The 13,188-nt window shown below is 43.8% G+C and overlaps 1 protein-coding gene and 1 long non-coding RNA gene across 6 annotated transcripts in view; one reads left to right on the top strand and one right to left on the bottom strand.

Annotated features, from left to right (window-relative positions):
* PPP1R16B (protein phosphatase 1 regulatory subunit 16B) overlaps positions 1 to 10,383 on the top strand; it is a 187,648-nt gene extending 177,265 nt beyond the window's left edge. For all 5 annotated transcript variants that reach the window (XM_053243464.1, XM_053243465.1, XM_053243466.1 and 2 more), the window contains exons 10-11: positions 1,963 to 2,131; positions 4,111 to 10,383. In XM_053243464.1, the coding sequence (XP_053099439.1) occupies positions 1,963 to 2,131; positions 4,111 to 4,632 (691 nt within the window). In that variant the 3' untranslated portion in view covers positions 4,633 to 10,383. The remainder of the gene's footprint in view (positions 1 to 1,962; positions 2,132 to 4,110) is intronic.
* On the bottom strand, positions 5,347 to 11,655 carry LOC128322354 (uncharacterized). The gene is made up of 2 exons (XR_008305673.1): positions 7,104 to 11,655; positions 5,347 to 5,984 (listed from the first exon to the last, which is right to left on the bottom strand). It is a non-coding gene; the product is annotated as an uncharacterized LOC128322354 (long non-coding RNA).
* Between the last annotated feature and the right edge of the window lie 1,533 nt (positions 11,656 to 13,188).

Raw genomic sequence — 13,188 nt, 5'->3', positions numbered from 1 at the left:
GTTATGTTGAATGCAGGCAAAGGAGTATATTTCCCATGTGTTCTATGCATTTGAAGGGCCTGTATCCAGGTTCACCTTTAAAATAAACACAGGTACAGCCATTCACACAAACATATGTACGAGTGTACAAACATCTGGGCACTCTGGTCAGGTAGAAACCAATCTATCTGACAAGATGCTGAATTGGGCTTCTGTTAGGTCAATGTGCTCCCTCAGACTCTCCCAAGGTCCTGTCCTGTCTCACCTTTCAGGCCTTTGTATGAGACCAGGACAAGACATTAAGGCACTTTAATTTCACTGATGGCACTCAGGCTCCCCTAAAGGAAATAATAGACGGACATGTAATAAAAGCCAACAGGGCTGTAATCGTGTCACTGGGAATCTAGTGATCACATTTTCCTTACACTTCCTCCAAATAACTTAGTGGCATGCTCATTTCTCTCCCATTTTACCCTCTCATCAACCCTGTGCAAGTAGGGTTTGAGAATTATTGGCCCTAGCTAACCCAGGGAACTTCATACTGGGCTCGGGTTTGAAATTTGGTCCCTCCAGTCACAGCCAAGCACTCTAACCACTACACCACACAGGCTCAGCCAGCTCATGAGTGATGTCTCTGTCCTCCTCCCTCTGCATGGCCACAATGCAAACACTTTTAAGACGGTTTGTTTAAAAGCTGTTTGTGGGCACTAGTGTCTAGACTGAATAGTAACCTATAAAATTAAATTTAAAAAACCAACCTATGTTGTAGGGGTGAAATTGCTTGAATGGTTTACATCATAATTGCCTGCTCCTCTGCCTCTAGCAAGGCAAGTGTGGAAAAGCAAGGTTACACCCTATTAGTTCCCAGTCCACGGTATAGAAACCAACCTGCATGCCTATAACTTACAGCTGTATTCTGTAAAACACATGCACAGTAATTTGTCGTCCAAATAGCTGCAAAACTCATGCTGAATAACCTTGATTAATGTGCAGGTCTGGACATTGTATGTGCACTGGTACAAGGTATGGCTTAAAAATTCTCAGCCTCCTATTTTGCGATATTAAGCTGAAAGAGAGTGAATAAATGATGAACTCAAGGTGAGTTAGTGAGCTTCATTCACATGTGGCTGAATGAGCATTTAAACCCACATCTTCCTGGTCTAGCCCTGTTCGGATCTTATGTTGCAGGAATGTACATTTTTCTGTACACATGTACATATATTTGTCTGAATGACTGTATTAGTGTTAAAGGTGAACCTGGGTCCTGGCTTCTGAAATGCAGGCTACAGATACGAAGTGTACTGTTGTGCCTGCATACAACACATGTGAATAACTGTAGCTGAGTACAGTTTTGCACCTGTGCACACTGTATACAGGTTTGCAAGTGTTGAACATAACGTGGTTTCTGACTACTCCACTCTAGCTCCCTCCTTGAAGTCTGAAAACTGGCTTTGTAGATAAATGAGACATTCTCAGTTTAACAAGAGCAGCAGAAGTGGTCTATGTGCTCAGATGTATCCTCGTGTAGTCTTCAGATTAGTTTAACTGGCTCTAGAAAGCTCCCCAGGTAGTCATCTAGCTGTTTTGTCCTATCTGGAGAGGTGCGTTTTTCTCATTTGCTTTCAAGGCCTAATGGTGGTTATAGCCCTGTTAAGACGGGGCTGTGTGTGTGTACAATTACAGCATACAAAGCAGGACCGGAGGTCCCACCTCTGGCATGTCATACCCTTCCACCTGCGCTCCTTATGGTTACAGTGTTCATCAATGTGATCGCACCCGTTTGCGTGATCAGTAGACGGGAGGTGTACTAAGAAATTGTACAGCTTCCCTTTTTTCCTTTTTGCACAATCTAAACAGAGCTTATGTATAATTTGGTAATGATCTGGGAAACAGAATATCCTGAGTGGTCTTTCATGCTGGGACAGACCTGTAAAGAATGGCCATCCAATTCTGAACCCCTCTTCTGTTTCTTGTTCTTTTTAGGAAAGTGGTGCGGAGGGCAAGCCTTTCTGACCGAACAAACCTTTACAGGAAGGAATACGAGAAGGAGGCCATTGTCTGGCAGCAGATAGAATATTCAGAAGAGCCAAGAGCCACTGGCTATAATGGTGACATCAGTGAGGCATGCTCCAATCAAGAGAACACAGATCCAGTAAGGGACCAAGTTGTAACAAATAGTTATCTACGCTTACATCCAAATTAAGGCATCTCCAATTACGGATTCCTGGAATCCCTGAGGACGATGCTCTTGCTATGTGTTCCAAACGGGAGTAGGAATGCCATTGTGCCGACGACAAACAAGGAAGAGGATCACAAACAACTTGCAACTCATTCATAGACAGGACAGGTGTTCGGACTGGTCTTTCCAATATGTTTTCAGTATGAATCTTTGTCAAGGGAATAGTCAAGCCATTCATGAACCAGCTCAATAACCTACATAAAGTAAAGTGTGCCGTCGAGTCGATGTCAACTCCTGGTGACCACAGAGTCCTGTGGTTGTCTTTGGTAGAATACAGGAGGGTTTACCATTGCCTCCTCCTGCGCAGTATGAGACAATGCCTTTCAACATCTTCCTATATTGGTGTTTCCCATAGTCTGGGAAACATACCAGTGGGGGTTCGAACCAGCAACCTCTGGCTTGCTAATCAAGTCATTTCCCTGCTGCACCATTAGGTGGCTCAATTACCTACATAGTGATCTCTAAGACAAAATCTGGAGGTCAGTGCAGTGTAGCTTTGAGCTGATTCATAATATCATGTCCCCTTGATAAAGATTTATAATGGAACATGTTAGGAACACCAGTTCCAGCAGCTGCCCTGCCTATACTTCTTAGAAATTCAAACATTATCCAAATCTCCCAACTTCTTCCTCTTATACAGCCCCAATTCAGCCTCCTTTCAGATGTCCCTCCAGGCAATTTTAGATACATTATTACAAAGACCAAAAAGCAGATAAGACAGCATTATATAATATGTCATCTTCTCTACTTAGGTGTGGGGCAATTCATACGATCGACATTAGGGTAGGAGAAGCCTCCTACTCTAATTCAAGAGCTGGGCATGCTACTGATTCTCAATTGTGTGATAGACAAGGTTGTGATTAAATAAAAATGAGGTTGGAGGCGGGGAGCTTGATCATCAGTCAAGCCCCAGCTAGGTTGGATGATTTCCCTGCCTACCTAGTCAGAAGCTGGCGACGGAAACTGGGTAGGAAACTCATCCTACCCAGCCTGGGCTTTACTGATGATCAAGTGCCCCGCTTCCGAGCTTAGGAACATAGGAAGCTGCCATATACTGAGTCAGACCATTGGTCTGTCTAGCTCAGTATTGTCTACACAGACTGGCAGCAGCTTCTTCAAGGTTGCAGGCAGGAATCTTTCTCAGCCCTATCTTGCAGAAGCCAGGGAGGGAACTTGAATCCTTTTGCTCTTCCCAGAGCGGCTCCATCCCCTAAGGGGAATAACTTACAGTGCTCACACATCAAGTCTCCCATTCATATGCAACCAGGACAGACCCTGCTTAGCTATGGAGACAAGTCATACTTGCTACCACAAGACCAGAGCTTGTTCTTACCTAACACATGATCAGACACTGGGAACATGCCTAGCTCCCAGAGTATGGTAGGAGAGGATTGCTGGTCATGTGGAAGCAAGCATAACTTGTCCCTTAGCTAAGCAGGGTCTGCCCTGGTTGCATATGAATGGGAGACTAGAAGTGTGAGCACTGTTAAGATATTCCTCCTTGGGATGGAGCTGCCCTGGGAAGAGCAGAAGGTTTCAGGTTCCCTCCCTGGCTTCTCCAAGATAGGGCTGAGAGAGATTCCTGCCTGCAACCTTGGAGAAGCCACTGCCAGTCTGTGAAGCCAATACAGGGCTAGGCAGACCAATGGTCTGACTCAATATATGGCAGCTTCCGATGTTCCTATGTACCCTCATGTTGATTCTGTCAACCACCCTAGTATGTTTGGAAGCTGGCAAAAAAGTCACAGGTCAAATAAACATAATGAAAGGAAGCAGATCCTCGAGCTGATTGCACAGTGCATGAAAATCAGTAAAGATGGGCAAAACGTTGATCAGCCAGTCGATGGGTGAGGGTGGCTGAGCTTTTTTCACGTGTCTCTTTTCCATTTCAGAACTCTTCAGTAGATTCACCTACATTCCTTCCAGAGCTGGCAAGCAAAAGCACTCAGTGTGACTCGGAATCTCTCCTCCAGAATGGGCTCAGCCTCTCCCCTAACCCTTATGAATACTCAGTCCCCAATGGAGACATTTGGAAAATGCATTCTGCTCTGGACAGTGACACAAGCCAAGCACTGCCCTATGACAACCCGGGGGTCTCAGACTCTCATCAGATCTGGGGGGGCTACAAAGAGAGGAGCCACCAAACCCTCTCCGAGCTGAAACGGCAACGGGCGGCAGCCAAGCTACTCAACCACCCCTTCATCAGCACACACTTTGGCAGCAACGTGGGAGGCACAGCAGAGAACGGGGGAGAAGTGAAAGAGCACCTCATTAGCTGCAGGACTCCTTCCTATACAGCCAATGGGACTTCAGTTTATTATACCATGTCGAGTGGCGACCCACCTCTCTTAAAATTCAAAGCACCCATGGAAGAAATGGAGGAGAAAGTGCACGGGTGCTGCAGGATTTCCTGATCTAAGTTAATTCCTGACTGGAGCAGATAAAGTTGGGTAGTCACCTTGCATCCACTGCTGAGTCTGGGCTGTAACCGTGGCTAACTGGGAGAATCTGAATCGGTCATCGAAGGCCAGGCTTTACCAGGCTTATTCATCTTTAGTACCTTCCTTTTGCAATTCCATTTAACAACTAGCAGCTGTAGATGGCAGAGAGAAGTATGGGGGTGGGGCAACTCCTTATTGCACAAAGATCAGTGAATATATTTCATTATAAACCCCACCTGATTTAGAATCCCCATTTCTGAGCTTCCTGGGCCACTGTGCTCCTTACAACTGGAACTATGAGGATAAACCGTCTCAACTTATCCATGGTGCACTACTACAAAAGGTATGTGGTCCTCCAAACCCAGCACTTTTCCAAGCAGACAGTAGCCCTGTTCAGACATTATGTTGTACGAGTGTACACGTCTATAGACTTGCACATGTTTTTGTGTGAACGGCTGTACCTGTGTTCATTTTAAAAGTGAACCTGGGTACAGGCCCCTCAAGCGCATGGTATTCAGCATAATGTGAACAACTGTACCTGTGTAAGTAAGATCTGTGCCTGTATACACTGTATACTCATTGCAAAAGAGTTCAATACATCTGAATAGGATTAATGTGAAGGGCCCAGTTTGCTTTCCCAAATGTGAGGTTTTTGCACGCAGAAAACCTACGCGCTTCACTAGAACAAGCAGTCTGAAAACTTTGCTTATTTATGTGACAACACAGTAGGGATCTACATCCCATCACCAATTTCTGAGCCATTATTTCCTGCTCGGCTCTTTGTAAACAAACAGAGAGGACATGGATGGATCTCCTTTGTAAGCTTCATCACTTTTTAGATGGGTGGAATCTTGTATGCTCCTTAGAGGACTGATACAAACGAAAGAAGTGTATGGTTCATGTCTAACCTTCTCCATTGGTTGTCCTTCCTTTTGCACTTGTGCATATCTTGAGATGTTAAACTGGTAAATTCCAGTTTACGTTGGTCATATTCCATCGAAAGACGACTGCCTTTTGAGTTTTCCCAAGCTACTGTTGGAGAAGTGATATAAGGGGCAAAAACATCTGCTTCCATTCATCTCGACATTAATTTCTTGCCACTTTTGAGTCTTGGAGAATCTTTTTGGTTCACAGATGCTACTATTGAAATGGCTCTTACACACTGAAGTCTCTGGTGTGTGTGTTTGGCAAACTCTCCCAATTCTATTGGGAATTTTGTATCACACTCTGATGTTTACTACTTTTTTCCTTTCCTCACGAGTTCTTCCTGTGAGGGCCCCTAACAGCAATCTGGTGGCCAGATTTCTGGGCTTGAAAATACCTAACTTTTTAAAATATAAAAAGGCAACATTAAACATTTAAGAGGTGCAGGGAGGGCTGCCAATAAAAAAAGCATTCCTGGATCTTTCTCCCCGTAAACCACTATAGCATGTAGCTACAAGTACCTGCAATACACAGTGTTGTGCATTTTCCTATTCTATTCAACATCCTTGGCTACCACAACTGGAGCTGGGGAAACACATGTCACAACATGGGCTAAGTACATGCCATGGAGGGGGGAGAATTTGATTTAGGGCAGCTTTGTCAACTTGTGTAACATGTAGTTCTGCTCAAGTGTGGAGTTCTTCACACTGATTAAAAGCCATCACACACCCAGCAATAAAAGTTTCAAATACCCGGGTGAGTAACACCATAGTCAAGGGCAAGAGAATGGCTTCGAACAGACCAGGACCTTGTTACATCCAAACTGAGCAATCCTGGTTTATTCTAGCCAGAGTTTCAAAAGAAGCCAGGGATAGAAGAATTCTTCTTCCTCTTGCGCGTGACAAGATGAGGTGGAATGGAATAAATGTGCCCAAGGCTAGGGAATGTTGTGTGAAGCCAGGATTAAATCCTGGTTCCATGTTACATCTGAACAGGCCCTCTCTGTCTTGCTCTAGGTTATATCTACCCTACACACATCCTGGTTTATCAGCCTTTCCTTCTCCCAACACCCACACCAACTGGTCAAAGGATATAGAATAGACCAAGGATTCTCAACATTGGGTCCCCAGATGTTATTGGACTTCAACTCCCAGAATCCCCAACCAAAGGCCACTGGGGCTGGGGATTATGGGAGTTGAAGTCCAAAAACATCTGGGGACTCAACGTTGAGAATCCCTGGAATAGACATACTCTTGCACAGTCTTTCTCTTCAACACGCTTCTCTTGTCTTTCTACTACTTAAACAAAAAGTGGTGTCACTGGTTCCATGGCCCACTTGTGGGCCTCAGTGAAGTGAAGTGAAGACAGTGAAGTGAAGTGAAGACAGTGACCCTATACAAGACATAAAAGGCAAAGGAAAGATCTCACTGGGTATAACTCTTCCTGGTTTCCATCCCACAAATTATAGGAACATAACATTTACTATTAAATAGTAATTCAATACAATGAGGAATACTTACTTTTAATAAAAGAAATCTGGGCATATTCCTGGCATAATTTCCCCAGCAAACAAGTGTGAGCATGTAGCAGAAATTACTCCAGGTTTACATGGCAAACTACATACTGGACATGCTGGAAATCTTTTTGCAGTATGAACTGTACTGAAATCATTACTACAGATCATACACCCCACACATTAACACACTTCTTCTTAATGTAAATATTTTCAGATCAGTTATTTACCCCAGAGAATGTATTAGGGGAACATGTGAATTACGATCTCAGGGTAAAAGTTCAGAAGAAGTTCAGTAGCTTTCATTTCTCTCTCATTCCCTACGATATGTAGACCTTCTTGAGACGTTTCCTCAAGGTGGAGCTCTTGAGACAAGGGAGGGACCCAAGTGAGCTTAACTGTAACTTTCCTGCAAGGAATGCTGGGAAATTGCAGGTTTTTGAGGCTGCTGATTGGTGGAGAGCTTTAGCCTGCAATTCTCAGGGTTCAGAGGAGGATCAATTTATATCCGTTTGTTTTGTGGTACAAACATATCTGCTAGATTTACTGCCTGACACTTCCACCCCCTTTTCGCTACAACTATGTAAATGCACTGACATAAGGTATTGTCTTTCACCAGATGGAAAGACCAAAATAGAGTAATGTATTTGTGTACACAAAGAGCATTGGGTTGTTCAAGGCTGTGTGCTGTTGCTTTATTAATTTTTTGAATTTGACATAGCACTTTAAAATCCAGTTCACGTTTTCTGAACATAAGCCTCTCCTTTCTCCTCTGCTGGAGAGTAAAGGCTATTGCACATGGCCATTTTTCAGTCTCCAGAAATCATAACATTCACTGCTAAAGCTATGACAGATTATGCAGTTGGATGTATAATCGACTATCGCAGTCTATGAACGATGAGTGATTTGTATCACTGCATCATTGTGATTCTTGACCGCATTTTCCAATCACAGATTGGCTGGAAGCCCAAGGATCCCAGGCAGAAAAAGTGACAAGTTAACATTCATATAAATGCATTGTGCATTTGAAACTGCTTGCAGCTTCCATACTTTAAATGCTGAATTTTTCAGAATAATAATTGCTCACTGATTTTCACCAGTGTGCTCTTTTGGTCTCGATGCATGACCTCCAGCACTTTTTCCTCTAGCATGTGTCTCTGTGGGCAGGGGAAACAGACTGCAGTTTAAGGATTTCCTATATGAATCTGTGTAGTAAAATGAGTGTACATTGTATTGTATGATGTGTGGCATAGATTGTGCTTTCTGCTGTGACTGCACTGATTGGGTAGCCACTATTCTCATCACTGCCCAATCAGTATTCTCATTTTAAAAGAATGTTCATGCCACATTTCAAACAATATTGGGCACATTCTTTTTCCCTACCGTGAAATTACCATTTCCCTATGCAAGCAAAAGCCTGATTCAGACATCACAGGGAGCCATGAATTAATTGTGGCACCGTTCAGCATTCACAAGCCCAGGACTCATGTGCTGTCCCTTGCCTTCAATCTCTGTTTCATATTCTGGGTTTTGATTAACTCTGATTAGAATAAATTGGAATTCGCTTGGTTCAGACATCACAGTAAATCCCAGTCTGTTCTAAACCAGAACTACACGTCTACATGCAACAGGTGTGTAAGCCAAAGGCTTGTTAACATCCAGCAGGGCCATGATTAAACCATGGCTAGACATGATGTCTGAACCAGACCATTACGTGAAGAGGGTCTATAAGGAAATGATTCCACACAGTTTGTTGCAAACCCAAGGGTCAGCCTAGGATTTACTTTAAATCAGGCCTTGATCTATTTTCTTTGAATTTAGGAGCCAGGCAATGGACACTTGACAAAATTACTGGACTCAGTGATGGACATTGTGGTGGGAGGGAGGTAAATGGGCTTCTTAATATCCCCTTTACAAGTAACATACTGCAAACAGAAGCAGGGTTGCCTAGGACAAATACAAGATTTTATGAAATATCTCTACCTTTGAATATCCTAATCTAGGCACCATGGCTCCCTGGTGTCTGGGATTTGTCTAGCCCTGCTTCAAATTTATTGTTTGACTGCATTTATCCTCTGCCCCACTTTATAAATAGCACATATGGAGCTGCGTGAATCAGACTGGAATGGGGGAGGGCAGGCTTTGGTCTTTTGCCCCTGTCCCAATCCAGATTACACACTGCCACCCACGCAAGTGAAAAAAGCTTCCATTTGTGCCCATGGAAATACTGTGTCATGCCTCTGAACCACTGTTCGGTTTTGCTTCCGAGTTAAACGAGATGGCCGAATAGGTTATGTAGCTAAAGTGTCTACTGATCTACCTTTTCTTGATGATTTTCCTGCATGCATATGCTCACACACATGTGCTCGCGCGCACACACACCACAGAAAATGTTTTGACTACATCCACCATGGAAAAATAAGCCTCTTTTAATTCATCCAACTTTTATGCCCATAGTTGGTTTTGCTGTTGCACAGTTTCATAATGTTTTGAAGTTGCACAGTTCCCCCCAATGACTTACACAGGGTGAGACTGAAGCCCCGACCCTGAAACTCTTTTCCCTTGAGCAGTGTAGTTTTAATGAGACTATTCCAGAAGAAGCAGGTTTGAGGATCACAGAGCCTTGCCCATTCTTGGTACCAGGCTGGGAAACTTCTGGTCCTGCACTCAAGGATATTAGCATAATGTTACCACTGGAGAACTGAAGCCCTTCAAGGTGGTAATATAGATATGGTCTTAGTTAAATGTTAACATCATGGCTTAGCTCTAAAATGCAACTGTTTTCCTGTGTTGCCTAGAAAAGAGAAAGTAAACTGGTTCCAAAAAGGCCCATAACATGTTGTACAGTGATGATAAGCTACTGAACATTCAGGTAATGTCAACGGTTTGGTCAGCCTTCAGCAATAACTTGACTCCATGGATCTGTAAGAATGATGTACAAAAACAAGGGGGGGGGAATGTCTATTCTAAGGGGAGAAAAACACACACAACTGTATATTATATAAGCAGCATTATGTATAAAGATGTCATTTTGGCACACAGAATCTAATATATTAAACTTTTAAAAGAAAGATTATTTGATATTTTATGGAATCAACTTCATATTACTATATATATATGTATAAGAGGATGGTGGTTTCTTAACCTGTTGGAAAAATATATAGAATCTCAAACTGTCTGAGAATCTGATGCCAAAAGGGTATGTGTGACAGTATTCGTTTCTGTCTTCGGTGTCTAACAGAACAATTTTTAATTTAAACTATTAAATTTCTTTTATTAACAAGAGAGCAGTTGGGTGTTGAGTCTTCATTATTTCTAGTGAATGGCGATATAAGAAAGAAGGACCCAGAGTTGCAACTGAGCTCTCACTATGCTGTAGGATAATCTCTTAGTCTTATGTATGAACAGCTTCTTTTAACACCAGCTAGATTCTGAGCTTTATGGTTTCAGGACCTAGGCTGAAAGCCCATGATGCAGCAGCCTTGATAAAGCGAAGCAGGTCTGGGGCTGGTTAGTGTCTGCTGGGAATCCTATGTACGCTGCCTTGAGTTCCATGGGGAAAGGTGGGATATACTGTAAAAGTGGGTGACTTGGTGCATATAATGGGGCTTCCTAAGTACCTTCTTCCATGCATGCTGTTCTGTGTGTAGATTTTAATTGTGAAGTGGCTCCTATAGTTAGGACCCTTCCTGCTCTTGGGAACTGGAGGCCAAACTATACATTACATTAAACATGTGGTCTGGCTTGCACGTTTGCAGCTCTCTGGGCACCTAAGGCAGCATGCCAACCAGTGTCCCCTCTAACAGGGATTCTCAGATGTTGTTGACTACAGTTCCCAGAATTCCCAGCCAAAGGCCATTGCAGCTAAAGATGCTGGGAGTTGTGAACAACACCTGGGAATCCCTATTAGAGGGGGCAGTGGTGCTAACTGCCCTACACCCCTCACACGCACCCTCGTCTTTATGCTTCAAGTAGTGGTCATGATGGCTGCTTCATTTCATGTGTGCACACATTCACCACTTTCTCCTCCACTTTCTCTGCCTTTAAAGCAGGGCAACAGCCACCACCACAAAATGAGTGTACCAGTTATTGAGGCAAGATGTTGTCTGCCACTTGGAAGAGCTTTCTCTAGTGTGATGTAGTGGTTAGAGTGTTTGACTAGGACTTGGAAGACCTGGGTTTCAAATCCCCATTCAGTCATGAAACTCACTAGGTGTCCCTGGACCAGTCACATATCTCTCAGCCTAACCTACCTCAAAGGATTGTTGTGAGGATAAACATAACCATGTACATCACTCTGGGCTCCTTGGAGGAAGAGTAGGATATAAATGTAAAAAAGAAAAAGAGGAAATTTGGAAAAGGCAGTAGAGTACTGGGGAGAGAGCAGCACCAGCACTCTGCTGTCCTTTCCTCACTTCCTCTTCTGCTTCCTCCCCCTTTTCACAACCAGCCCAGTGGCACACAAGGGAGGAGGCAGAGGAATCCACATGCACCACTGCGCCAAGGCATGACAACGTGGCGTGCCAGAAAGGAGGAAGAGGAGACAAAGAGCTGCTCTGATGATGGAAGGTGGCAGAGGGAGGCAGGTGAAGTGGTGGGCAACATCTTGCCACTGTAGGAGAAGAATGGTAGTTCAGTCCCCAAAGAGTAAAGAAAACCAGTTTGGTGAGAAAGCAGCAAAGCAAGAGGTCTTAAGGCAGTTCTTTAGTACTGAAGAACAAGAAGGATTTATTTAAAGAAAAGGTGACAAACAAATGTGAAAAAGCATGCAGCTTAATTTCAGCTGTAGCTCATAGCTGAAGAGAGAGAGCAAAACAAACAGCCATCTCTGGAGAGACAAAATGGAGCCTACCACTGGAAGAACAAAGCAGGGAGGAGTCCAGCACTTTTATCCATGGCCCTAAATCCCACCCCCACCCCCATCCCGCCCGCAGTGGTCACTATGAGACATTGCAGCTGAGAGCTGATGCTGCCAGGGTCCTAGTTCCAACAGCCGCCACATTTGGTGCCTCATTTGAGGTGTCTACCTCACCTTCCTGATGGAAATACCACCCTTGTGTGTCTGATTTTAATTGCAGCCACAGGAGAGGGTGGGTGCTGACTGGGCCTGTAGCACATGGGGAAAGAGTGTTTAATACTTCCAAAACTTTTATTAGCCCCGAAGGTGGCTAATAATGTTGTCTGGATTTTTGTCAGGATCACTGTATGGCAAGAAATAATTAAATAGCCTCTTCCTGAAAGGATAGTCCTTATCCTGATCAGCTCCCCCCCATGACTGTGGCTTAATTTTACTTTTAAAAAATGCCATGTTGGGAGTATGCTTCTGTATACCTGTCATTCTCAGGCAAGAAGCAACTGAGTATCTTGCAGGATACTGCACACAGCTCTTCAGGTCTCCCAGCCTTCATTTCCTGCTGTGCTTTGCTTATAGCTGCAGAGGGTTCATATTAGTGCTAGCCTGTTCTTGGTGGCAGTGTGCTGTCATGCATATTTTGAATGCAGTTTGGTGACTCAGACACATGCTTCTGCTTGGTGTGCTTCTCTACCTAATAGCACTTCAGGAAGTTGCTCACGGGAGCACTTAACACCTATACTGGTCTCCTCTCCCATTTAGTGACATTCCTTGACTGAGTGGTCTTCAAGCATGATTCACGCTTCACCTTTTAAACCTTGCTACACAAAAAACCAGCCAAGTTGAGATACTGAAAGAGAGGAAAGCGTCCGAGAAACTGAATGAATTATCTGTGTTGGCCTTTCCTGCAAAAAATATTGGACAGATACACATACGTGAACTGCGTTTTTGGGGGAGGAACATCTGAAGATCCAAGGCAAATTTTCTGGGCCCATTTTAAATGGGCTTTTGGGCAGGCGGTGGAGTGAAGAATACGAACACGATGAATATTTATATACCGCTTTTCAACCAAAGTTCCCAAAGTAGTTCACATAGGTATAAATAAATAAAATGGCTCCCTGTCCCCAAAGGGCTCACAATCCAAAAATACCAAACACAAGATAGACACCAGCAACAGCCAACGGAGGGATGCTGTGCTGGGGATGGATAGGGCCAGTTGCTCTCCCTCTGCTAAATAAAG

This window comes from Hemicordylus capensis, chromosome 4 (assembly GCF_027244095.1).
Source record: "Hemicordylus capensis ecotype Gifberg chromosome 4, rHemCap1.1.pri, whole genome shotgun sequence".
In the NCBI taxonomy this organism is placed as follows: Eukaryota; Metazoa; Chordata; class Lepidosauria; order Squamata; family Cordylidae; genus Hemicordylus; species Hemicordylus capensis.
The sequence above is the reverse complement of the archived record's forward strand: the minus strand, read 5'-3'. Positions and strand labels throughout refer to the sequence as shown.